A 27918-nucleotide genomic window follows, 5' to 3' on the forward strand; every position below is an offset into this window, starting at 1 on the left:
CGGGGCGCTCAGGTGAGGGGGGCGGGGCCTGTGGAGCCAGGTAGAAGGGAAGGGTGCAGCCTCAGCCACCTAGCTCATAAATTGGGTGTTCCCAGGTAATAAGTATAAAGTATGTGTTACTTTACTGCAAATCACCTATATACAGGTCATAGTCATGTATATATAAATCCCATATAACAGGAATAACAGTGATCCTTTTCTCTTGTTGTTAGTTCAGCTGCTGTAGAGTGTCCCTTTAAGAAAAGGAAAGTGATTTTTATTAAAGGAACGCTTCATTCATATCAGACCTAGAATCGCTACAGCAATGTGTCAGAGATAAAGGATGAGAAAACAGGATATTAAAAGACATATTTCCTTTAGAGGTTCAAAACTTTAAACCCGTTCCAAAGGCTTCGACCGTGATCAACATTTAATAAAACATTGTGTTTCATTAAATGCTTTGAAACCCAATGTTACCTCAGCATATGATCACGGATGGAGCATTCGGAATGGGGTTAAAAGGCATCAAAAAACGAAACATGTGAACACAGCCTTAGACGTAGTATCTCAGCCTGTAAATGGGAAAAAAAAGGGCTTGCCAAATCTAATATCTGGTTCTGCCTTACCCCATGTGACCAGCCTGGGATAAAGTGGCTGCAGAACGCCCAAAATATTCCATAATGTTTATTAGAAGAAACCAAATTGAAATCCTCAGTATAACAATGAGATATTCCCCTCCCCCAGCTGTGAATATATACAAGTATATCAAGGTTTGTAGTGGTGTTCAAGCCTTGATAAAGTCACAACTCATGGAGTTTTTCCTCCCCTAATGCCACCTCCACATCAAGTGGTCACAGCGTGGGTGGTGCTGGTCCGGGGATAGCGTGGGCCAGGTGTGCGCCAGGTCTTGATATGTCCACCATGACCTTGGGGGCAGGGAGGCAGGCACATGATGCACCAGCGCTTGATATTTCTTCCCCCAGTGCCTAATGTTCATTTATACCAGTGATGGCGAACCTTTCAGAGCCTGAGTGCCCAAACTTCCACCAAAAGCCACTTATTTATGGCAAAGTGCCAGTATAGCAATTTAAGCAGTAATTTCTTTCTCCTTGTTCATTGACAACTTTCAATCCTTCAGCCTCCTAAGGACACCAACGCAGTTGAAAGGAGGAGGGCAAATTCATCTATCATTGTATCATTCGCCTTCATTCTGGGGTGAGCTCAGAGTGCCATAGGTTGAGCTCTAGCACCCGTGCCATAGGTTGCATAGACCACCATTGATTTATACCATCTGCCAACAAGCACCAAAATATGCAACTTTTTGCCGTTTCTTTCTCCACTTTTCACTCCAGACAACTCACTCAAAATGTATCTTGTGAAATGTAATCGGTTGTGTGACTCTTCATTAAGCTGAAAGTTTAAAGGAAATCTACAATAAAAATCCATCATGATAAACCAGGGACATTACTCATAGATCCAGGTATTGGGGTTGTAGTAATCTACTTATATTTGTTATCCATAGCCTCCTTCCCTTTGTGTTGTAGCTTCACAGGCTGTTACACTGTTTCCCCCTCCCTCAGCCTGATGTTATCTCACTGTGTGGGTGCGGTGGAACACGTGGCATTTTGAATCCGTTTCTGGGCCATTTTTAAGCAGTCCATTAAAAAACGCATGCTTTTTTTAAAAACACATACGTTTTTGACAGGTTTTACTAATTATCTTAATTAAAACTAGTCAAAAACGGATGAGTTTTAAAAAAAAAAAAAGCATGCATTTTTTAACGGGCTGCTTAAAAACGGCCCAAAAACGGGTTCAAAACGCCACGTGTGCCTCCGGCCTTAGGATTCATGGGTGAAGGGGTTCTTCAAGGCTGTGTTAATGGTTTGAGAGAAGTTGGGGTGGTGATGTATACCCATTAAAAATGTTAATTCTCACATTTATGCTGGTTTATGGTATGGACATAGTGAAGATAAAGGGACCTATAACTGAAGCCCCTTTGTTTACTACTATGCATCTTATTGAGCTTGTACACAATTGTTTCCAGTTTGCTAATGGAAAGCAGTGGATGGAGAGTAGCTGTAGCTACAGTCCTGTGATTACAGCAGCATCAGCACCAAGTCAGCAGGATCTCTATGTGCAGTAGGGAAGGCTGAGCCATCTTTATGAAACAGGGACAATGGCCAAATGGCACCATCACTATATCGATAGCCTGACCATGACCCGGATGATAAAAAGGATGTGGACCCTTTCCCCAATTGAGCAGTTTAATCCCTGTAGCTATGCCCAATGCAAACAAAAACGTGCAACAAAGTTCCTTTGTTAAGAAAACACAAACGTAACGTGTATTCAGGAGTTTATTACAAATGCAATAGACTTTATTCTATAGACCATTGTGAAAATAATGTACATACAGTATATGTTATTTACATACAAATCAAAGCAATGCAACTTTATTAAAATGAACACTGACCCTAACCATGAATCGTGAAAGAAAGCGAAAGATAATTCTGTCCAGGAATACAGACAGAATCAGAGCGGCGGGGAGGCTCCTGTCATAGAGAGATGCCCAAAAATGGAAAGTAGAGGAGGCCAAATTGACATGGGGAATCGCTTGGATATAGTTACTACATTTACTTTGAGTTTAATATCTTTTAATAGGGAGTAATTTACCAAAACCTTCAACAAAAATGTGTTTAAGTGAGGGCACAGCAAAGATAGTCACTTGGCATTATACTGCGGGGATGGGTGGGTACAGCTTACTCTGCACATAGTGGAGATTGACTCATGAGCTATTCCTCAAGACTGTCCTGTAAACATGTACTCTCGGCTCAGCTGATGTGTTCTAAATAGGTACAGACAAACAGCTGCTAGACAGATCTGCCAGTGAGACCAAAGAATGGGGCATGTTGAAATCCAATGTGTAAGAGCAATTCAACTTGAAAGAGTAAAACATAATGGACCTTCTTCATCCAATGACTGGCCGCCTCAGACATGGGATGTCACTTCCTTTTATCAGGAGACCTTTCTTTGTTGTCCCCATGACCTCAGTCATTAGGTGATGCAGGTCTGGTGACCCCTCCAGAACTCCCATTCGATGCAGAACACCGGAGTGAACTGAGGGCCTATGCTGGGTATATATACACATGTTCCTTTATTTTTTCTTACTTTGGCTCTTTGTGGGTTTTCCATATTCCTGGAAACCACCTTTAAAAGGAAGTCTAGCACTACTATAACCATTTTTTGCAGCAGAAGAGCACAGGAGGGGTGGATGTGATGAGGGGCAGGTTACTGGGAGCAGAGCACTTTCTACAAATAATGGTATGATATTCAGTGCGGGGGGCTCTACATGACTCTAATTGGTTAGAAAGTGGTGGAGGTTAAAGTTTCTGCCCCCTGTTGAGGGCCAAGGCTGAGATTTGCATAGTCTTACCTGCGCTATAAGCAAATAGCCAACATCTTATATGGATATAATGCAATTGTGGATCTCTGCTTGTGGCAGTGTGTACATCATACACTAATAATGAAAGATACACCTTAGGCTCACAAACGATCAAGGAGTTGGCACACTGTAACATTACATGACTCATCACTCATCTTTTGATGGATCTCTACCAGTGAATTAGACTCATTTTTACAATCTGATGTAGACCCAGTGCACCATTCATTCATATAGTATGGCACATCACAGTCTGCTTTGCTTACTGAAGACACAAGCAAACGTCCTTCTTCCCAAATACTCTCTTAGACATCATGCAGGCCACCATATGGGGGCCGGTGATAGGGCCACATAATTTGCAGACGCGTCACTGCCCACAGACGTCTATGGCACCTGGTCACATGGCGGTAGTGTGTCACTGCACCGTGGCGGCGCCGCAAAATATAAGACATGTCTGCTGCAGCTTAGCCGTTAATGGAGAGAGGAGGGGTGAGGTGCGCTCACCCACCCTTCCTTCTGCACCCGACTGTATTCTTGCCAGGACTACGGTCTGGGCAAGCATACGTACATGTGTATGATGCCTTAGCGAGAGCAAAAACTGTGATGATTAAGTGACATAGAAATAGAAAACCTAAAATACTTTCCTTAAAAATATTTGTCCTTCTATTGCAAAAGCTTCTCCATTTTCCCGGCTGACTCCAGGATTCGTCATAGCGTTTCCATTAGCGCATCTCTATAGCCAGCTCTAGCTGAATAAGCAGAGTATCATACAAATTCTGTGTGTTATAAAGTTCTATGTACATACATTAACAAACCTTTACAGCTTTAAGTACAAATCCTTCTGAATCCAGGCCACAGCAATTTTCATGTACAGAAAGAAAAGTGTGCGAAATCTGTCAGGAACATGAGACTTGCAGTCGATACAATAAGACTTACAGTAGGACTCATCAGAATCTTCACTGTTATGGCGCTTTGATAAGAAATTAAAGGGAGGTCTCAAAACAGTCAACGTCTGGAGTACAAAAGATTTAGCAATATACAGGTCCATGCCAGGGCAGGGGTCACTGCGGTCCTTGTACTGTTATTTATACAACTCCTAGAGATTCTCATGAGTCCACGGAGCTGACATCCTTGGCGCAGAAGTAATGGACAACCACACCGTTCGGATAGCGAGCAAATGCACTGTGAATGGAGAAGAAAAATTCTGAATGATATCATACAATCTGGTAAATTATTATCTGTCAGATGAAGCACCCCAGCAAAAGTGATCGCTGGAGATGTGTGCTTACACTTCCCCCATGGGGTTTCCAGGATTATAGGAAAAAACCTCATTCACACGGCCGTTGGGGGACGTATATACAGTTGATGTATTTATGTCCCCCTTAGGCCGGCAATGGGCGCACAACGCCGTATGGAGCAGCACCGTACTGTTCCATAGCCGGGAGAAAGATAGGGACATGTCCTATCTTTACCCGGAATACGGCACCGTGTATCGCTATGGAGAGGGCTACGGTACGGCAGGCACATGTTTGTCTGAATATAGCCTAAGACTAAGGGGCCTCTGCCCTTGTGACATCAGACACTTACCCTCTATATTGTGGATACAGGACAAACGTATATGGTGGGAAATACAAATATGTATATTAATAGCTTTTACCTGTTTCCAATCTTTTTCTTGCAAACACTACATATCTTCTCTTCTGTTATTACACACTTTACTTGCCGATAGGAAATCCTCTCCTCCTGCACCTGTATAGGATACAACACATAGATATCAGTATGAGGCATTAAAGGGAAGTCACTTATTTAAAGTGTCAAATCAATGAATAGGACAAAAGCTGCACTTTCCTAGAACAGAATTTATACTCTCGATGGAGCCTTAGGTTTCCGACTCCGTCCGCTATGTTCCCTACACAGGAGGTTTGTACGGAGGTTGAAAACATGGCTGCTTTCTTCCTAAAACAGCGCCACAACTGATTATCGTTTTTCTACAGGTATTGCATCTCAGCTCATTTCATCTCTATGCAGCTGAGCTCTAATACCATGCACCAGCCATAGTCAGGAATGCAGGTGTTTTTGGAAGAAAGCATCCATGTTTTTTAAACATCTGAATGACCACTTTAATACTAATAAGTTAAAGTGTGAATAGGATCATTTGGGCATATTCCAAACTGCAGCACAGTAAAAAGATGCAATTGGAAAAGCAGATCCTTTGTGTGATTGAGGACTTACTCTCAGGAACTCGGCATGCAGAAGGTTTTTCAGCACTTGATTGTATCTCTTCCTCTGAGCGTTCTCCTCCAATACTTTCTCCAGAAAGATCTGGATCTCTCGGATTTGTGTATTAGCTGGTAACAAGTCTATAGCCTGTAAATGTGATAAAATGTAGTAAACATGAGACGTAACAATGTGGGGTTTTAGCTACGTGGTCATGTTTGCAGTCAGTGGGCCACATTTATCAAAACTAGTGCAACTGTGCATTGGAACGCCCTTTCGCGTCGGGTATAGTGCAGTAGACACTTTATACATACATGTGGAAGCTGTTTGCACTGAAAAGAACGTGCAAAGTCAGAAAAAATACTGGTGCTTTAATAAATGTGGGACAGTGTGTTTAATCCTATTGCATTTTAGGAGGCTTAAAGGGGTTTTCCCACAAAGAAAAGTTAGGCCCTATCCCAGGGGTCAGGAACCTTTTTGGCTGATAGAGCCATGAACACCACATATTTTAAAATGTTATTCCATAAGAGCCGTACCAGTGTCAGTGGTGCTCCTGCAATCTACATCTCGGATCACAGGCACACCCGTGCCCCTCTCCACTTTCCGGCTCCTCTCCCGGCTGGCCAGCGCGCCTGCGCCGGCACTCACAGATTTAAAGGGCCAGTGCACCGCTGATTGGTGCTGCCCACTTCCCGGGTTCCTATAAAGACCACAAGACCACCAGGACCTGTTCCTGATTCTACTCCTTAGCTGCCAGCAATGACCTCTTGCTCTGTCCCCAACCTCTCATCATTGCTGCCTGTCTTGACCGTCTACCTGTTCCTGACCACAAGGCTGCCTAGTGATCCTGTACCTCGACCTTGGCTGCCACTGTGGACAAGTTGCGCCTGTGGAACGACCTGGTAGTACCACGCTGTAGCAAGACCATCCTGCTTTATGGCGGGCTCTGGTGAAGACTAAGTACCACTTAGACTCCGGTCCCAGGTGTCTGCTTACACCATTGTCCACGGTGGTCCAGGGGGTTCACTACTCCAAATCCTGACACCCACCAGATGCCTCCCAGTAGATAGGTAGCCCAAGCACATGCCCTCAAGTAAATAGGTAGCCACAGCACATGCCCCAGTATATAGGTAGCCACAGCACATGAACCCAGTGTATAGGTAGCCCCAGCACATACCCACAGTAGACATGCCTCCCAGTAGATAGGTAGCCACAGCGCATACTCCCATGCTTAAACAATAGTGGTCATGGCACCTGGGTCGTACAAAAGACTTAGGCAGCGGTAACACAGGCGCAGCCTGTGTCCAGTGATCAGACTAAGAGAGACATAGGGGCAGATTTACTTACCCGGTCCATTCGCGATCCAGCGGCGCGTTCTCTGCGCTGGATTCGGGTCCGGCCGGGATTCATTAAGGTAGTTCCTCCGCCGTCCACCAGGTGGCGCTGCGCTGAAAAGCATCGGAACGTGCTGGAGTTCACCGAGCCGGGCTGAGTGAAGGTAAGTGCAAGCTCCGCGACAGATTTTTTGTTTTAAATGCGGCGGTTTTTCCGAATCCGTCGGGTTTTCGTTCGGCCACGCCCCCCGATTTCCATCGCGTGCATGCCAGCGGCGATGCGCCACAATCTGATCGCGAGCGCCAAAATCCCGGGACAATTCAAGGAAAATCGGAGCAAATCGGAAATATTCGGGTAACACGTCGGGAAAACGCGAATCGGGCCCTTAGTAAATGACCCCCATAGTAGCCATCACTATTTATTAAAGATCTGTCTGAGAGCCAGATGCAGCCAACAAAAGAGCCATATCTGGCTCCCGAGCCATAGGTTCCCTACCCCTGCCCTATCCTGTGGATCCTACCTTGGTGATCATTGGGGGTCTCAGACAGAACACTAGAATGAGGGGTCTGTCGGACACCTTGTCGCTCCGTCAGGCTAATGGAGCAGACAGCCGTGCATGACAGTTCTGCTCCATTAATTTCTATGGAGCCGACGGAGATTGGAGAGCGCAGCGCTCAGCAATTTCTGTCAGCTCCATAGAGATTAATGGTCATTCGCGGCTGTCTGCTCCATTAGTCTGACGGAGCAACGAGGGGTCCGACGGAGGTAAGTGGGATCCCCTCATTTTCATGATCAGTGGGGGACTTAGCACTGAGACACCTACTGATCAGCGTGGATAGGGCCTAACTTTTCTTTGTGGGAAACCCCTTTAAGAGGAGCTCCTCAGAAATACACCAGACTAAAACAATGGGGGAGATTTTTCAGGGATGGCATAGAAGCCCTGCAATAATCACAAATGCTAACAAACCAGCAATTTTGATTATTTCCCCCTTTATGCCATCTCAGTGCCAAGGGGGCGCCATGGGAGAGAGGAGGCATGCAAATTTTTACATGTGACCTGGTGTAGAAATAAACATGGCACCGCCCACAGATACATAAAGAGACAGGAGCCTCTTGATGTATCTGGCGTCACTGAAGGTGCGATGGAAATCATCATACACCGGCGCACAAGTGGCGGGTACAATAAATCTCCCCCTATATGTCTTGTAAATTCATTCAATGCACCAATTAGTGGCTCAGTGTTTTGTTATACCACTGACTAGCAGTGAGAAAAGACCTGTCCGCATATTATAACATGCCCTCAGTCAGATGACAACTCAGCTTTAGGACTACAATCACGTTTAGAGTTACTGCTGTATGTGATGTGCATCTGATATTCTTTACCTTAGTTGTGTTCAGTTTTGCATGATGCTGCTCCAACACTGCTAAGGCTGCATCGATATTCGGCTTTGGCTCCTCCAGTTTTATTTTAATGGGCCCGAGACAATGCACATCAGGGGGAGAAAGGTACATTCTGATCAGAGATAAATACACCTAAATAATAAAGAGAAAGTTTTACTTTCATGGTGCTCACAGCGTATTATTAAAAAAAAGTGAGGACTAGTGAAGTCTCCAATTTGTACTACACTTTTTATGCATATTTACATTTACATGATAATGATAATGATAAAGAGCAAGCAGAGGTGGACCCTGATGACTTTACCAGAACGACATAATTTAGCAACCAATGTAGCACTATCCCGTTATACAAGAAAAATGATTGATGGGGTCCAACTGTTGGGACAAGTCCTGATGCTCCATTCGATGGTATGGAAGTGTTAGAAATTGCAGAGCACAGAGCTTGGGTATCTCTGGCACTTGCATTCACTGTGTATGGTAGTCTTTGAAATACATGAGCGCTGTGATCAGCACTTTTCAATTCTCCCATAGTAGCAGCAAGGTACATGCTCATCCTGCCACTCCACCCATTAGTGAGAACAAAATCTCAGATTTGTTGGGGGTCCCACTCTCATGATTGGCGAGGGTCCCAGTAGTCAGGCCTATCCCTGCGGATAGGGGATAACTAATAGTTAGTACAACCGATTTGAGTGTGCACTGGCCATAGATGGACAGTCTCAGTGTTCGGACTTTGGCCTTAATTCTTGTCTTAATGTAATGTATGTGAATCCCTTATCGCTTGTACAGCACCATGTAATTAATGGTGCTCTATACATAATAATAAAGTTCCCCTGATCCCATTTTAGACATATTTCTACAGCCATCAAATGCCAAAAATTAACATGGTGTACAGGGAGTGTCCCCCCATTGTGAGGGCGAGAGTATAATAGTAAATAGTACATTTGTTCCTGGCTAGAGGCCACACTACTGCAATGTACTTACATCTTTATTACCATCCTTGGCATAATCATAGTGTTTGTGGCAGTACCTAGGAATACAAGAGGAAGAACTCTCCTTAAACTTAGCCAAGACAAGGAAAATATTGTTTTAGCTCAAGTTAACAAATACAGTACAATAAATACTCTCCTGAAGAGATCTCCTTGCTACGCTTTGCTGACACTGTATTAACACAAAGTATTGTTATTCAGAATTATCGTCCTGGTCCAAGATGGTAGCTGCTCCCTGTTCAGATGCAGATCATCAAGGCTGACGTTTTGGGGAATTTAAAGGGCATCTACCAACAGGATCAAAGGTTGTAAACCAAGCACTCTGACATATTGGTGTATGGCCCCTCTGACAGGATCTGTTCTTCTTTTAGCTACTTATACCCTTGTTTCAATCAAAGAAGGCTTTAAAATTATGCAAATGAGCTTGAGGCCCCATTAACACCTATGGAGTCCCCCCAGTCTCATTTGCATAATTTTAAAAGCCTTTTTTTGGTAAAAACAATTGAATAAGAAGCTAAAAGAAGAGCAGATCCTACCAGAGGGGACACACACTAGTATGTCAGTGTGCTTGGTTTACAACCTTTGACCCTGGTGGTAGATTTCCTTCAAAGGGGTTGGTCACTCATTGTAAACTTCAACAAGCTAAGTTTAAGACCCTAATAGGGTCAACCATATAATATTACTCACTCTTTCTCAAAGTTATATGTGCACCGCCAGGAGCCGCTGGTAACGTGACTTGGGCTTTCCTGTGACGTCCCGTGGAAGTAAGTCCCAAGACATGCTGCCCGGGGTCACGTGACCCGAGGCAAACTTTAACAGGGCAAGTATAAGAAAAGTTATATTATGGTCTTATACTTAAAAATTGCTATAAGTTGCCAAACCCTTTAAGGATGTCCTGTATCTAAATTGAACACTACAGTACGGATAACCTCCATCACCTTGGACCAGCCATAGATTCTGCAAATGTTTACAAGGTACCAGGAGCTTCTTGGAAATGACTGGTGGGAGTCCTTCTAGGAACAATTTGCTTTATACACAATTACACTACAATGTATGGTGTATGGCATTTTGGAACTGTAAAAAGAAAGTAGCCATCCCCTGAGTGTTGAGGCTACTGCTGTCTACTCACTGTTCTGCCATGTTTGTATCTTCCAGGATATGCACATAGATGAACAAAGCCTGCTCATGCTTGCCCATCCGACCCAGGAGAAGCGCTCTCTCCTCCAGAAGCCCTAAAAAGAAACAAAAAAACCCCCTGAATATTTACATCATCCTGAGCACAAATGCATTTGCTGGATGCTTTAATCTGCATACAGTTTTAGCCACTCAGAGAAACTCACCATCAAATGGGAAATCACTGATCAGATGCTCCGGCTGATAAGAGTCTGAGATTTCAAGGAAATTTAGCAATTTGGTGCGAAATGTTCCCAGCTCTCCCTTCTCCGAGCCTGCAGGGATACTCATCGGCTCTTGATTGACTGTAGGGCCTAAAATAGGTTAGAACAGAAATGAAAAGCTGAATTAAAATATACATTATATAAATTATATCATCCCCCAGCAATCTAACCTTTCAAGAGACTATACATAAATCAATTATGTCAGTGTTTAATGTGATGTGTGTTCTGCACTTTATCACAGTTTTGTTCCCTCTGTAAACTCTTCCTCAAATTCTCAGTGGTCTTAGAGCTTATTGTTGTAGACCGGCTACTATCATGTCTCCCATACACTGCACATAAAATGTATAAGAGAATCTTCTTGATAACTAACTGAGAAGAAGCAGCGTCTCTCACTCAGCCCCTATCTTCATCAGGGACTTCAGGGCACATGCCGGCATCGGTGGTGGTGTTGTGGGCACAGATGAGCAAGAAGTATTTTCTTTGATATATTGTTAAAAAGGAAAACTCCCAGTTACTTTGCAAAAGAACAAATCAGGCCCAATCACCCCCGCTCCTCTTCATTTCGATCGTGGCGCTGGTCTTCATTTAGCTTGACACGCTGGAATTGCCTAGAAAAGAGACTTATAATTAGCAGGCCGGAGCATGGGGACAAGATATCCAGCACTCCGGGCTACTAATTATGGGTGCCCATGCACCTCCCTCTACCATGCTGGGAGAGGGAGGTGACTTCACCTCGCTCTCCCATGCTCCCAGCATTAGAGAGAGAGGTGCGAGGGCGTGCATAATTAGCAGCCCGGAGTACCGGATATCTTGTCTCCGGCGCATCATGCTGCTAATTATAACCCGCCGTGTCAAGCCTAAAGAAGACCAGCGCAAGGATCGAGATGAAGAGGAGTGGTGGTGAGCATGTCCGATTTGTGTGGGTTTTTTTTGTAAAGTAACTGGTAGTTTTTCTTTAAAGTTTTGTGTATTGAGCTTTGTTTTTTGTAGTTTTCCCCTCTATGGTGTCATAGACACCATAAAGATGTCTCCCATCTGCCTCCTCAATATTTTGTTGATAGGTTAGTGAACATTTCAGCTTTTTTTTTTAATAATATAAAGAAAGAGTGAAATAAAAATACAGAAATAGGAATTTTTTTTTTTACATATTCATAGCTAATGAAACAGCCATCAATTTAGCTTGTAGGCCGCAACCACTTCTACTATCACTCATGCAACTAATTTGGAGCGCTTTTCTGCCATTACTGAGTACCTATAGCTTGCATGAGGGTCTGCACCTTCTCGCAATACAACTTGATGAGACAGTTGTGAAATTCAGGACCCCGGTCCTCCCACGTAAGAATAATATGTTCCTAAAAAAAAAAAAATTGGAAAAAAAAACAAAAAACACAACATCACGGATCATTTCAATTAATTTCACACCATACAAGCAACTATTACATTTTCATAGACTACGAGCAGGGCCCTGACTGTGTTTACTTTAATGTCTTATTTTCTTTGTAAAAGCCCCTCATGATCTGTTAAATGCTACAGAATAAAATGGCAAAATATAAAAAATGATTTATAAATTGAAAGATTTTTTCCTCTCACCAAATAGGGAATAGCGAGGTGCTTAAAGTTTTCCAATAAAAATGCTAGTACAAGATTTCGTGGAAGGCATTCAACCTCTGGGAGGTCTTCAGTGAATATCTGTCAAATAAATAATATGTATTATTGACAAGGAGTACAACAAACCAAAATAATTAAAGAGTAACTGTAAAGGTTTTTTTATTTTTTACAGATCAATAGCTCTTGGAATGTAAAACAACCGTTACCTATTATCTATGTTACCTATATTCAGTAGTTTCCGTGCTATCCCCCTCAGATTACCTCATTGCTGCAATGGCTGCTTCCTCCTCCTCTGCTGATAAGCCGGGTGTTAAGTCGGGACTGCCTGAACATGACAATGTAGTCAATTATGCATTAGGCAGTCCCCAACTTATGGACACTCCACTTACAGACAGACCTCTCTGCCCCCTGTGACCTCTGGTGTAGTCTCTGGATGTTTTACTTTAGTCTCAGGCTGCAATGATCTGATGTAATGTTTTTGTAATGAATAATGAATGTATTGATAATCCTTGCTCCCATGACATCATAAAATTTGGAAAATCCAATTGTCACTGGGACATATTATTGTTCTTGAGCAACAATTATAAAATATATCATTCTGACTTGCATAAAAATTCAACTTAATAACAACCCTGAAGAACCCATCTTGTAAGTAACCTGGGGAACTGCCTGTACTGGCCTACAGGGGCCCTTCCCAGGCGTAAAAGAGCCCAAAATGACATCTTCTAGTCTTGGGCAGGTGATAGGATGCCCATGATAATTTTTGACACATATGTTCTTGGAACACAGACAACCGTTCCATTTTGTCTACAATTTGCTGCCCAAATATTTCCCATCATTTCACAGCGATTTTATCCAGCTAGAAAACAAAATGTCTTTTCGATGAATCATTAATGAACATAAAATAGTAAGACATTATTTACCTTTAAGCCATCTTCGGGGTAATCTCTCAGGACCCATACGCAATACTCAAATATCAAAGAAATCTTTTCTTCTCCTGTAGAAAAGGTAAAGGATCAGCATATTGTTCAAGGGAGGGGGGGGGGGGGGGGGGGGGTGGACCTGCACAGTTTATGTCTCTAGTGGACATCTAAGTAAAGATAAAAGAACTTACCGTATTTTTCGGACTATAAGGCACACAAAAAATCCTTTGATTCTCTCAGAAATCAAAGGTTGCGCCTTATAGTACAGTGCGCCTTATATATGAACCAACTTGCAAATAGGATCGGGCATAGAGGGGAGGCCTAGACAAAGGCTGCATATAGTGTCGTAATTACTGTTTTAGTTAAACCCCCTAATTCATATCACCGCACCTGGATAGTGCCACTACAAATACTAATGGAAACCAAGATTACCCTCCAATCAAGAAGGGAAAGAAGGGACACTGATGCAAAAATATTTTTGAATAAAAAACTGTAAATAACCTTTATTAATAATACAGGGTATAATGCAGTAAAAAAGAAACAGAGAAAAACCATGAAGACAAATAATGTGGCCTCACCGTGGAGGATGTCCACAGAATACAGCAAAATGTTGGGTGGTTGGACACAAAGACAAAAAAGGGCGAAGTGGAGCTGGTATGTCTGTATATGGGGTATAGACAACTGGTGGCCAGAGGGACAGTGTCCTATAAAAACTGTCCTATATCTGTGCTCATATGCATGGTGGACAGGTGGCCTCGAGGCTCTAGATATAATGTGCCAGGGGACTTAACAGTAAGGCTACCATTTCTTACCTATTGAGTGTGATATGCTCCACCGCCCGGTAAGACCGCCTCCCCGATGTGCGTTTCGGCTCTGGCTGAGCCTTCGCCTGGGGGTACTTACAGACAACAGCAGCCTTGAACTGTGCACAGGTCTGCCACCTGCTGGTCACTCATCCTTATAATTAGGTGCGCCTTATATATGAGCCTAAACGTTTTAGCAGGTATTTATTGAAGGTGCGCCTTACAGTCCGAAAAATATGGTATACTTATCCTGCCATTCAATGCTGTAGCCGGTGATCGGAAGTTGTCTGGTTAGCACGCCGTGTAAACAAACAGAGGTACGGCACCGACAGGAGAGCTTTTTTTTTTTTTTTTTTTTTTTTTTTTTTTTTTTTAAGTATAAGCTTTTTTTCTTTTCTTAGGTCCCCCTTTGGCTGGTTATATATTTAAGATTAAACCCGGACAACCCCTTTAATAACAGAGGTCTGTGATATGAATTAATTTTAGGTGATAAGTTTAAGTGTCTGATCTTAAAGGGGTTGGCCACATTCAGTAAATAATTGATATTATTTGTGTCATAAAAAGTTATACAATTTTTAAATGTACGTTCTGAATCAATTCCTCACTGTTTTCCTTGCTGTTCTTCTATAGAAAGTTTCTCTATTTACTTCCAGTGATAAGGAACTGTCCATGTGATGTGATGGACAGGCAGGTGAATGAGCCATTATTATCATAGAGAGTAATAGGAGCTGTGTGATCGTCATCTGGGTGTCCATCACATCACCATGGACAGATTTATCCACTGGAAGTAAACGTAGAAGCTTTCTGTAGAAGCCAAACAAGCAGAGATCTAGAAAAAACTGTGATGAATTGATATAGAAAGTGTATTGTAAAAATGTATAACTTTCCCTTACACAAGCAATATAAATTATTTGCTGAAAGTGGACAACCCCTTTAATTTTAAGCTCCATGGCATTGTAAAAGAGCAGTCGGAGCTGAGCACATTGTACAGAGCAGATTATAGTGTTCTAACTGCAGGGAGCCTGTTATAGAGCAGGAGGAGCTGAGCAGATTGTACATAGTGTCCTATCTGCAGGCAGCATGTTATAGAGCAGGAGGAGCTGAGCAGATTGTACATAGTGTCCCATCTGCAGGCAGCATGTTATAGAGCAGGAGGAGCTGAGCAGATTGTACATAGTGTCCTATCTGCAGACAGCATGTTATAGAGCAGGAGGAGCTGAGCAGCTTGTACATACACAGTCTGCATGCAGAAAGGAGAAGATATTCTGTGATACAGTGTGACCCGACACATTACCCAACAATGGTATCAACCAAGGCCAATGTTTCAGAACTCACCTAATCTTTGCAGGTACTGTACGGTTCTCTCATGGCCTTTCAGTGGTGAATTGGCTTTCTTTGACTGGTCCACAAGGACCATAAGAGCTGCAGAAAGACTCATCATCAGAACCCAGAATATAATAATGACAATAACTGGCTTTTTCAGGGACACAAGTGTCTTCATTGATCCTACCTTTTTCGTGCAGCCCTTTCTTCTCGTAGAGGATGATGAGCTCGCTGTACTTGTGAGCCTTCTTCAGTACATGCTCGCTCTCTTCCACGTGGCAGTGATTGTTCTCTAGCCGCAGGAGAGGCGCTACCAGAGCAACATTAGTCTATGGAAGAAAGATGTATGATGAAGTAGTAAGACTCACATGGTATGTTATATCCCAGCACTGTACACATCAGCTTATGCCTCCATACACCAAGTAGCTCTGACAGGTGACACAGCTGAATGCTAGGGGTGTAAGTTGTTGGGTCTCCCTAAATCTAATACTTATAACGCATCCTAAAAATAGGGCAGCACGGTGGCTCAGTGGTTAGCATTACAGCGCTGGAGACCTGCATTCAAGTCGCAGGGTCAACATCTGCAAAGAGTTTGTATGTTCTCTCCGTGTTTGAGTGGGTTTCCTCCGGGTCCTCTGGTTTCTTCCCACACTCCAAAATATACTGGTAGGTGATTAGATTGTGAGCTCCATTGGGGACAGGGACTGATTTTGCAAACTCTGTGCAGTGCTGCGTAATCTGTGTGTGCTATATAAATAAAGAATTATTATTATAACGTGAACTTTCTACAATTAGTCCATCCCTACTGTAATTCACTTTTTAAGAAACAGCAAACGAAAACTATGTTGCCTATAGTCAGTTTCTCCACCAACCTACGAAACCGAAGTGAATAACTAGTGCGAGTCCATTGAACTTTCTGACAGCAAAGTCAAAGAATCTTACATGTAGATAGCACTTGAGAAGAGTAGTGTCAATAATCTGAAGAAGCTTCTTTTTAGATTTGATGGTTGGGGTTCCCTCCATAAGGGGCGAGGCTGTAGAATGATGATCGGAGTCTTTAAGCTTCTTCACCAGGTGACTTCTTTTCTAAGAGTTTATAAAGATAATGAAAAATATATATAAAATTTATACAAAATAAATGGTCATTCCTTGCTGCCTTTATGATTAATAAAACTTAAGAAACACTGAAATAATTCTCTCTTCCTTCTCACAATCATTGAGGTGAATATAACTACAGGCGGTCCCCTACTTAAGGACAACAGACTTACAGACGACCCCTAGTTACAAACGGACCTCTGGATGTTGGTAATTTACTGTACTTTAGCCGTAGGCTGCAATGATCAGCTAAAACAGTTATCACAGGTGTCTGTAATGAAGATTTATTGTTAATCCTGGTTCTGATGACAATCCAACATTTTTAAAATCCAATTGTCACAGAGACCCAAACAGTTTTGGCTGGGGTTACAATTATAAACTATACGGATTCAACTTACTTACAAATTCAACTTAAGGACGAACCTACAGAACCTATCTTGGACGTAACCCGGGGACTGCCTGTACGGAGCAGCCAGCTCACTCCATGTGCTGGTGGGATTTCCCGGACTGAACCTTGTATCACTGGGCTGAACTTTGCATGTTAGAAATCCTGCCACCGCACTGAGCGGGTTTCTTGTACCAAGCTTAAAATACCCTTCAAGAGACATTCAAGGTCTCAAACTATAGCTACAATTTTACTTAAAATTAAAATTTGTCTTGATAATGGACTGATCTGATGCCCCTGACTCCTTACCTGGGTCAAATAATCTATCAGGGCCAGGTTGGCCTTCTCCAGTTCTGCTCCAGAGAGCAGTGGCACAGGATTAGGGTACTGTAGCTGTTTCTTGTAGTCAGAGGGCAACAGATCTGGGTACATCCCAATTACATGGGTCGGGTCTGAAAAATATGAGACAAAGTTGTTGTTTTTTTTTTTTACTTTTTATTAGTCATCTTTAAAGAAAACGATAATACATAACATTGTAGCATCATGTATGCCTTGCATGCAACTTTAGGGGTAGTGATACAATTTACATATTTTTGCCTAAACAATAGCATTTGAGTATATCTTGTAAATTCATGGAACTGGAGAGGAGATGAAAGTTTTGGAATTCTAAACTTTCTTATACAAACAAGATGAGTTAGATAAGAGAGAAAAGCAGTAGACATATTAATAAACTTTAGTAGAACTGTAACCGGACAGTTCCATGAAGAGTTGTGGAGAGTCAAAGATCGAATATGAAATACAAAACAAAAGTTTTAAACTAGAGATGCTAAATGATGTTTTAAGGTAAGAGGGGTAAGATTAATTGGAGTTGTGTCCATCCAAACATAAAACTTTGAATCCTTTATTACATGTAATGCAGAACAGCGTCCAGTGCATGGCTACTCTGATAACCTAAGGCTGCGTTCACACGTGGCCTTCACATCGTGTTTGGAGGAGATTGGCCTTATTGCTCTGTGTTTACATAAACTCATTAATCACAATAAAAAAGGCAAATCTCCTCCCCACACCCTTTGCATGGAGTTTCAAAACACAATGTAAACTCAACATGTGAACGCAGCCTATAGCTCCATAATACGTATATGGGAGGAAAAAAAATCTTACCAGTTCCAAGTTTGGCAAATACTGCCATAGACTCGTCAAATCGTTTCTGGCAAAAAAGGTTGAAGGCGTACAAGTTCTGAATGTGATGGATCTGCTGCCGCTTCTCGCTGTCTGCATCATCTTTCATCTTCTGCCATTTCAAAAAAAAAAAAAAAAAAAAACATGCAGAAAAATTATCAGTTGAGAGAAAGTTAATCCCTAAGCTAAGAAATTTATGCTTGTAGATCATAGCATAAATTATTATATTTGTATGTAGAAAAACCTTGCATCGAGAACATGGATATTGATGATGGGTTTTCAATATCAGAACAGTAGGGGTCTAATATCTGGCAACCCCATTAACCAGCCAATATCTGTAGATATCGGATACTCAAACTAGCAAGGTGTAAGGATCTGGAAGCAGAACCACTCTGTGTGTTATTGTGTATGACTATTTTCATGGAATAAAAAAAAGCTCCAAAAATAGAGGTGACCCCACCTTAACACGCACTACCACATGATGTATATTCTTTCATGTAATACGCACTATATTAAACAATGGGGGCTCTCCTAGCACTTACCGCCAATTGTAAGGCAAGTTCAAATTGCTTGTCCTGAAGTAGTTGCTGGATCTGTGTTGCGATGGAAACAGGAACCAACCTCCAAACGAAGTGATTACTGGCCACATACACTAAGTTAGGACTGATAAGAAGAAAACATCTTTTACCTATACACACTGATAAATTAAGTTTTTTTTCTATAATGCTACAGGGTAAATGAGCAAGGCGTAAGTGAATGATCCGTGGAATACAGTTAAACCCCAATGATAATGGGAACGGGCCATATGTGTTCCGTATTCGTGGTAAATGAAGCCCTTGTGCACGTGACTGACCAATGATCTATTCACATCTATGATATTTCTGGGTGACTGGACCCTTAGAAGAGCATGTTACAGTGTCCCATGCCATAGAGCACTAAGAGGTTCTTAAGGGTCTCTATCTATGTATGAAGTGACTTCCTAACAATGAGCATTACTGGTATCTCAATTTGATGGTTCTAATCCCATTCTCGGAATCTAAGGAGGTCTCAGCAGTCGTGTATCGGCAATGGATAGGTCAATGATGTTCAAAAATACAGCAAATATCAAACTCACTGCTTACCCTCCAGATGTAATGAAGCGAGGCCGCTGGAGCTCAATGCTTTGTACCAAGAGACGGGGCTCAAACGTCCGTACCTCCACATACCTTGGCAGCACGGCAATGATGTACGGAGGCTGGTGTTCTATGGAAATAAAACCACTGTCGTAGTATTTTGGAGTAGAAGCTTTTGGGCTACAGAGACTGCTAAATGTGCTGACTAGTACCAATTGCTCTGCCCGCATAAGAGAAAACAGGCGCATACACAATTCTTCCGCTGCACTTGCAAGTGCTATCCTCTGTACCATGCTGTAGTGGTCCTTCATGTCAAACAATGGCTGGGTACCCCCTATCAGACACTTAACATTTAATCTGCAGACATCACAGGGGTTTTACACAGTGCAGAATAAGTGCTGTAGGTTAGACCCAGAAATCAGCAAATCCAACAAATCTAACCTCCAACAAATCCCAGTAAGGCTACTTTCACATAGCAGTATGCTCGCCTGGCCGTAGCAGGGCAATCTTACAACTACATGCTGGAGAGGATGAGGGGCGAGTGCTGTGCACCCCTCCCCTCTCCATAGAGAGTCATGGTGCCCTATGGTAAACACGGGAAAAGATAGAGCATGGTCTTTTTTTGCACATGCACAGAGGGTAGCACACATGTGCACCATAGCCTTCTCTGCAGACGTATATCCAGCTGCAAACCTGCGGCCCCACAGCGGCATTGTGAAAGGGGCCTAAACAGTAAAGTGGGAGTTATTACATAAATAGATGCAGGTCCTACCTCAGGAACGGGAGTCTGCTGACCCCTTCCCGGAGCCGGGCATGATTGGCCACTACCCATTCAACTCTAAGAGTGCACAGAGCGTAAGATCTCCAGTATTTTCATTGCTCCAAGTGAATATGTCTTAGATAACCTATACAGGAAATCCCTTTAATAGAAAGCGACGCCCAGAAAAGAACATACACTCACCCATTGCCATGGGAATATCAGTCCAGTTTAGCGCACACTTGGGTGTGCAGGTCCCCTCTTCATTTAATACCACGGTCAGGTCGTCTTGTCCCACGGCCACTTTTCCATCAGCCAGAGGCACCGCAAGTGGTTCTAACTGTTTGCCAGTGGGGAAGAGCTCCTTTATGGATCCCTTACCATCCACCTGTAAGAGGCATCATACTGTAATTTTAAAAGGGCACCTACCACCACGAATCTACATATAAAGGTAGATCGGGTGGTAGGTGGATGTATGGGACGTGAGGATAGCCCTTTTTAGAGCTAATCCTCACGTCCCCGCTAGCGTAGCATAAACTTTATTGCCCTAATATGTAAATGCGCAGTAACTCTGGCCTCGTTCCCGAGATCGCGCATCCTCGGGCCTGCGCTCTGCATACCTATACCAGAGCGCAGGCCCGAGGATGCGCGATCTCGGGAACGAGGCCGGAGTTACTGCGCATGCGCAGAACTCCGGCTTCTCGGACGAGGGCGCGCAGCTGCCAGGAGCTGCGCGCCGAAGATCACAGGGTAGGCGGGGGAAAGCGGCTACTGGGGCGTGGAGTAGCCGCGCCGTGTAGCCTCGTGTCCGGCTACTCCACGCCCCAGTAGCCGCTTAATAAAATTTACATATTAGGGCAATAAAGTTTATGCTACGCTAGCGGGGATGTGAGGATTAGCTCTAAAAAGGGCTATCCTCACGTCCCATACATCCACCTACCACCCGATCTACCTTTATAGGTAGATTCGTGGTGGTAGGTTCCCTTTAAGTAAAAACTAAATTTTGCAATACATCATACTATAAGACAATTGGGTATGTGTAGTAGTGGAATTAAAGGGGGTCAATTTACACCACAGGATTAGTTAAAAGTTTATCAAAAGTTTCCTGCAATTGAACGGCATTTCCAGGGAATACTAGAGAAATGCAGGCTACACGAGAAGGCTACATTCACACTGCCGTATGGGCGACGTATATAAGGCCGACATATATACGCAGTATATACGTCCCCCATAGACGGCAATGGGCGCCCGGCGTCGTAAGGGAGCGGTACGGTGCAGCTGTTACCATGCTGTTTTGTTACCGGGAGAAAGATCGGACATGTCCCATCCTTCCCCGGAATATGGCGCCGTGCTCCAAATATTACTATGGAGAGGGGCAGGGGTGAGCAGCACTCATCCCCTCCTCCTCTCCCCGCACCACGGTACGGCGGGCACACGTTAGTGTGAATATAGCCGAAGTCTTTTGTTGTCAGGTATGCCTAGCATTAGTAACTCCACCACAATGTACACAACAAGAGGCAGGTCACGGTAGAAGTCATACAGAATCTTACCCTGATCAAGTAATAATCTCTTTTGAATCCAACACATATAGAGTTTTCACACCAGGCCATAGATTTGGGGACGTCAGGAACACTAAAGTCACCCTGCAAATAAAATGAAGTATTGTGTAAAAAAAAAAATTAAAATCACTGCAGTGCAAAGAGAGAGATTACAACCACCGACAACTATTGGATCCTTATGGCATCAGCTTTTCTATACCACATCAAACCAGTGTGGACACCGTGTACAGGACTATATTCCGTTTATCACCTGAAGTTCATGAAATGAGCGATCCTTCCAGTAATACAGCTGCAGTTTTCGCCGTACGGCCACACACATCTTGAGCGTCTCTTCTCCCGTCTTGGTGCGCTGTATAAAAGCACAAGTATGAAGGTAAAACACAAATTTAGGGTGAATTCACATTGTTAGTTGCAAATGTAAACAATACAGTAATTGTGTAAATTTTAGGAATAACAAAGAGCATCCAGTAACCGTCCACAGGAAAATTGTTTGATTGCTGGTGACCCCTGCTGATCACTATTATTGGGTCCCATACTGATGGGCGATTGAGTTTACTGATTGTACAGCACCATGGAATTAATTGTGCTATATTAATAAATAAGAAGAATAACCCATCAATATCAGTATGTATAGGGCTTGACAGCTACCACCACCAGCGGTCAGCTAATCAGCAACTTGCTCCCAAAAAACCCTTTAAATCGGTACATTACCTGGCTTTCCCATGATACCATCTCTATGGTTATTTTTAGACCTCTACATAATTTACACAGACAACGGTTTCTGTACTACTGCTACGTATACATAATGTAACACACTCATGTATGGCGATGTCTTCATTATCTGATCATAGCAGAGTTGTTATGGGTCACATAATCACCTAATTTGCTCTGAATGCACCTTTCATTGTATCCTATACATGAAAACATACTATTGTAAACCATATGTTGTAAATTCACAACTCATACGCCTCCATCTTTAATTTACATTTGGGTTGGGGGCTGTTTATTAGTAAGAAAACAAGAAATCCAAAAACAGAGTAAAGATAAAATTTGTCGCATTAGCATATACATATGTGTATTATTCTGTAGACACTCCCTATGATGATATATGACTCAGGGATGCAGGATATCACGGAAAAACTATGTAGTACTGGTCAGGCCGGTATCACTTAATATGTAGGAAGTTAAGAGATGCCCAGATGCCAGACAACCCCTGTAAGTGAAGAATTTAGCTGAAGGGATGCAAGAAAGAAACATAGGTGATAATAAAATGCTACATGTCAAAGTACAGACATCTTACCTGCAGATCACAAGACAGTAAGGAGGCCCCCTTTGCCTTTGAAATGGTGGTCATAAGTTGAAAGGTGAACAGGTCATGGACACAGACATTGTTATCTACGGGGATAAAAAAAAAGGATGTTTCAGCCTTCAATTAGTTGTACAGGAAAAAAAATAATTACACAATGTATTACATAACATAATTGATAACTCACCAATCAAACAAACAAGGATCTTGAACTGAGGAACAACATGAATCTGAAAAACAGAATATAATACAGAAAGACAGAGTTATAAGAAAGACATGTAGTGACCTCCTTGTATCAATTTCCCTCTAAGGCTTCATTCACACAGCCGTTGGGGGGCGTATATACTTCCTCCATAGGCCGGCAATGGACATGTCCTATGTTACCCCAGAATATGGCGCTGTGTTCCATGTTTCTCTATGGAGAGGGGCACCGCTGTGTACGGTATGGTGTGAAGAGAGGGTCCTGCTCAGACCTGCCCTCTTGATCTGCTCTCAACCTGCTGCTCCATCACATAGAGGGAATGAGACCCCTCATCCAACAACTCCTGGGGTCCCAGTGATTGTGATCCCCATACTTTTTCTTGTCTATTGAAAACCCCTTGGCCAGCTTCCTTGCTTCCAGTATGGGCACAAAAACCAACCAACTGGAAGCCTGGGGCTCAAGAGAACCACTTTATCCAAACGACCGGTCTCTTCAGACAATGCAATAACACAAAACTGAAGTCCCTTGGAAAATTGACACCTTATGTCCCGGGAGGAAAGTATTGTGTAGTTTCCCTACCCAGAGCCCCTGGAAACCTCTTTAAAGCTTCATCTCTTACCTGCTGAATTTTCTTAGCAAAGTTCTTATGGGATTTTTCAAGAATGACCTCAAACAGGTTACAACCTAAAAAATAAATAAATAAATAGATAAAATAAATATATTCTGTAGTACTCAGCAATACAAAAAAATGTCCCTCAAAAATATTTTCATGATTAGAATTTATTAGGATAGTAAGACTGTTAAAGTGAACCTGTCACAGTAATTTGGGATATTTACCCAAAGTCTAATAAGGTGCATTGGACTCATCTCTGGTGCTGGAGATGCTTCAATGAAAACGGTGTCGTACATCATGGATTTAGAGCACAAGCACCGTACCTACAGCATGCACCTAGTAAAGCTGTGGTGTACCAGCTGGCCTCTTACAGCGCAGAGGACTCCGGACCCAAGTGAATAAATATTTTGGATTTTTTTTTTGCCAGCCAAGACAGAAAAGACCAGTCCATAAAGGCCTGCAAGTGGTTTAATGTTCCATATCACCTCAACAGGTTCCCTTTAAACAGATTTTTACACTTTAATTCACTCCCAAGAATACAAGTACCCATACGCCGATGAGGTGGCGCTTCCACGTGGCAGTGGTTTACCTTTTATGAAAACAAAGAGTTAAGTATAAGCCAAATAAGGTAGAACAGAGTGAGCGAGAAATTTTCATCCAATGTGTCCTAATGTCTGGGATACTGCAAGTCTGTCTGTATACAGATATCTTCTCCGTTGCATTTGGCAGACTTTTCGAGGTGACGAGTGACACATCACATAGAGACATAGAAGGCACTCACCTGGCTCTTTTTTCACTCTGTATAGTAGTAGATGTCCCGGTTTAGTTCCAACAAGAAGCCATTCCTCTGAAAAGAGAAAATAATGATATTATAATAACCATATAAGACACCGAGAACAACGAGCCGACTCTAGAAGGGAAGGGTCCTGGCCGTCTAGCAGCAGCCACATATCTTGAAACTATTTTGGTTTTATAGGCTCCCATACAAAAATATACACTCTAAATCCATATTTGTTTGCTGTACAGCCGAGTGATATCTAGTAAATGAAAGCGACGTAGGATATTCGTAGGATATTCTCGGATATAACATACGGTTGTACAAAGTTTTCAAGTTGTCCCCTTCAAGATAATTGGCAAGGGTGCTGGGACTCTCACCGATCACAGGACCCCCAGCAATCTGATAGAGTGGAGTGTCAGGACAAGCATGCTTCCTACTGCTCCATTCACTGTCTGTGAGTGATGTTACCAGTGGAGCGCTAAGCTGTATAGAGCATGCTCAATCTGCTGCTCCACACATTAGTGACAGTTCTTTAGATCGTGGGGGTCCCGGTCCAGAAGTCGGACACCCACTAAACAGCTTGTTACTAGAGATGGAAATGGTGTCCCTGTTTGTGTACGGTGGGGCGACTCAGACATAATGCCGGATTGGCTGGGACACCCCCTTCCCAATCTCAACCAAGGGGTGTCAATTTGCAGGATTGGCTGTTCGGCCACCAATCTGGCATTACATCCGGGGTGTGCGGAAGGACATGGCCATCAAATCCACTCATCTCCACTTGTTACTTGAATGGAGAGAAGAGAGTTTGTGTAGCCAAAAAAACAAGCATTGGGGGAGCTCTGCACTTAAGAGGGATCATCCCGGGGTTGAAAAACGAGACTGCTTTCTATCAAACACAGCGCCCCTCCCTGACCATGTGTAGTGCATAGTATAGGGTGGCACAGTGGCTGAGTGGCTAGCATTACAGCCTTGCAGCGCTGGGGTCCTGGGTTCAAGTTCCAGGGTCAACATCTGCAAAGAGTTTGTATGTTCTCTCTGTGTTTGAGTGGGTTCCCTCCCACACTCCAAAACATACTGGTAGGTTGATTAGATTGTGAGCCCCATTGGGGACAGGGACCGATTTGGAAAGCTCTGTGCAGCGCTGCGTAATCTGTGTGTACTATATAAATAAGGGAAATATTTATTATTATTTATTGCAACTCTGTATCAAAATGGAAATCTGCTGCAATACCCATAGTCAGTGTGGAGATATTTTCTAGATAAGAAAGCCAGGAATAAAGATAAGGATATGGATCATTGAATGTCAGATTATAGTATCAGAAAAGGGGGTTCGGAGACCCCCATAACACTTTTACATCAAAATATGCACATAAAAGGGGGTTTTAAGCAAATTCCAGGAAGCAGGGAAGGATGATGGAGGGTCCTATGTCCCAGAGACCCCCCCAATAACATACGACATAGAGGGTCACTATAAATGGGTTGAGTATAGTCCACAATACTGGGCTACACCGGGTAGTAATGGCAGCACTTACCCCAGGCTGCCAGACACTCTATCTGCAGCGGCAGCTTCTCCAGGATCAGCACCTGCTCGAAGGCGTCATGCATGGCTGCAGCGGCCTAGTCCCCCCCGCCAGACCACGGCCTCTCCTAAACGACTAGCCGGGGCAGCGGCACAGTGCGGCGACCGGCGAGGAGGAGGCCTTCCCGGACCAGAGCAGAGCTGTCCGAGGCTTCTTCCTGGTCCCAGGCCCCTCCTCAGCACCTCCCATAGAGGGCCGTGCTATCCAGCAGTCATCGTCCATGCTCAGCTGCTTGTCACCTCCATAGCAGTGCATTACATGATGTGCACAATGTGCAGTGTCCTGGTCCACTTATGGATGGCACAATACATAAAACTGGGACTAGAAGCTGCTATGGTCAGGATATGGAAGATGGCGTTCACGTTGAAAGAGCGAAATGTGTCTTAGACGACTATTTAATGCAACGCAATGTTTTGATGGCGTTATTCGGTTGGAAGATGCGCGTTCATACCTGCGGTTGTCAAACGCGCATTTGTCACTGACCCCATCAGCAATTATTATGCGTTAGTGAAAAACCGTAATACCGTAACATTGTAGTGCATGGGTTTTAAAACCCAGATTTCTTAAAACTTATTTCTGCAAATCCTCATGCAAAAATAAAGCTTTGCAATGTAAAGGTTAAGCTCCAGTCGTGCATTATACGCATCAGTAACAAGCTCGCCCCCTCCAGCGTGCCCGCCGCCCCTCTCCCTCTGCACAGTCGTAGATACAGCCAAAAATAAAGCAGGCTTGTTGCGCTCACTGAACCGAACCCGTGTGCCATAGCTGTCTTGCACATGTACATAAAGCTGTCTTACAGTTGTGTGCATGAGCCCTTAAGGTGGTTTCATATCTGTGATTTTTCACTGAAACCATTTTGGCTTTTGGACACGTACAGATTGGTTTTCTCTTCCTGGCTTCAGTGATTTTTCACTGATGCCTTGGCGGTAAAAACGCCATGTGGGAACGCACCCTAAAGCCTCTTATACATGAATGTACACCCAAAGTGCAGGACACTCCATTTGAGGTCCCATAGTCTCCAGCAGTCGAACTTGATGAGCTGGTGCATTGTCCTTCATGAAGATGAAATTAGTCCTGAGTTGCTCATGTAGACACACAATGACTGGATTATGGCATTCATTTATTATGTGCTTGTCACTGGAACATTCACAACAGTGGTTAATGTATAGCACTCTGCTAGTGAATAGCGCTGAGGCCCACAGGTCCCTCATCGAGTGTAGATGCTTCCTGGCCCATGTAAGACAATGATGCCTGTGCCTTGTGGTGTGGTCAGGTACTCTTGCAGGTCATCTAACACGCAGATCATGCTGATCCTAACCGTTTTGAGTAGTCTAATGTGACACTTGGATACTTCTCACCTCCTTTGGTAGATGTGTCCTAATAAGAGGAACATCATTCCTCAGGACTTCTTTTATTATAACTCTATATTTCCACAATTTATTTCAATTTATGCATCCCCCACCCCACCCCGAACGCCTAGAGAAGGGACGGGTGAGACCGCTAAGAGGAGCTCAGGTGACGTAGCCTGAGCGCCCCAGGTAATTTGCATAACATTTATATCTATATCTCCGCAATTGCGGCATATACAGTTATAATGACATAAGTCCTGATGAATTTCTTATTAGGACACATCTACCATCAGTAAACTTGCTTGCTTGATGATTTGTTTTCAGCAATAATGGCCACTTTGGCTCAGACAACGACGGATGATGCGATCTGACCATCCTTGATATTCCTTGAGCTTGAAGTTCACCTTTAATCTCTTTGGAAGTCTTGTTGTTACCATTTTTATTATTTGTCTTGTGATTTGTTATCAATTTTCCTCCTACAGCCACATACAGGGTTGTTGGCTACAGTCCCATAGATCTTAAACCTCTGAACATCAAGCTGCTTGGAGATGGTCTTAACTTTAGCATAATTTTCTTTCTAAGGTCCTGAGACTCTTTC

At 43.3% G+C, this 27918-nt stretch overlaps 1 protein-coding gene across 1 annotated transcript; it reads right to left on the reverse strand.

The window, feature by feature from the left end:
* Nucleotides 1-2332: 2332 nt before the first annotated feature.
* VPS39 (VPS39 subunit of HOPS complex) lies at nucleotides 2333-26274 on the reverse strand. Its single transcript, XM_072115363.1, has 25 exons — nucleotides 25924-26274; nucleotides 24395-24460; nucleotides 23620-23684; nucleotides 22986-23028; nucleotides 22793-22887; nucleotides 21743-21841; nucleotides 21484-21576; nucleotides 20138-20321; nucleotides 19186-19306; nucleotides 18607-18727; nucleotides 18047-18176; nucleotides 17195-17337; nucleotides 16348-16491; nucleotides 15593-15734; nucleotides 15418-15504; nucleotides 13280-13353; nucleotides 12339-12437; nucleotides 12001-12100; nucleotides 10692-10838; nucleotides 10481-10583; nucleotides 9347-9392; nucleotides 8351-8500; nucleotides 5648-5782; nucleotides 5073-5164; nucleotides 2333-4597 (listed from the first exon to the last, which is right to left on the reverse strand). The coding sequence occupies exons 1-25, from the start codon at nucleotides 25994-25996 to the stop codon at nucleotides 4522-4524; spliced, it is 2628 nt and encodes an 875-aa protein (XP_071971464.1). The 5' UTR covers nucleotides 25997-26274; the 3' UTR covers nucleotides 2333-4521.
* Nucleotides 26275-27918: the final 1644 nt, after the last annotated feature.

This window comes from Engystomops pustulosus, chromosome 7 (genome assembly GCF_040894005.1).
Source record: "Engystomops pustulosus chromosome 7, aEngPut4.maternal, whole genome shotgun sequence".
Classification (NCBI taxonomy): Eukaryota; Metazoa; Chordata; class Amphibia; order Anura; family Leptodactylidae; genus Engystomops; species Engystomops pustulosus.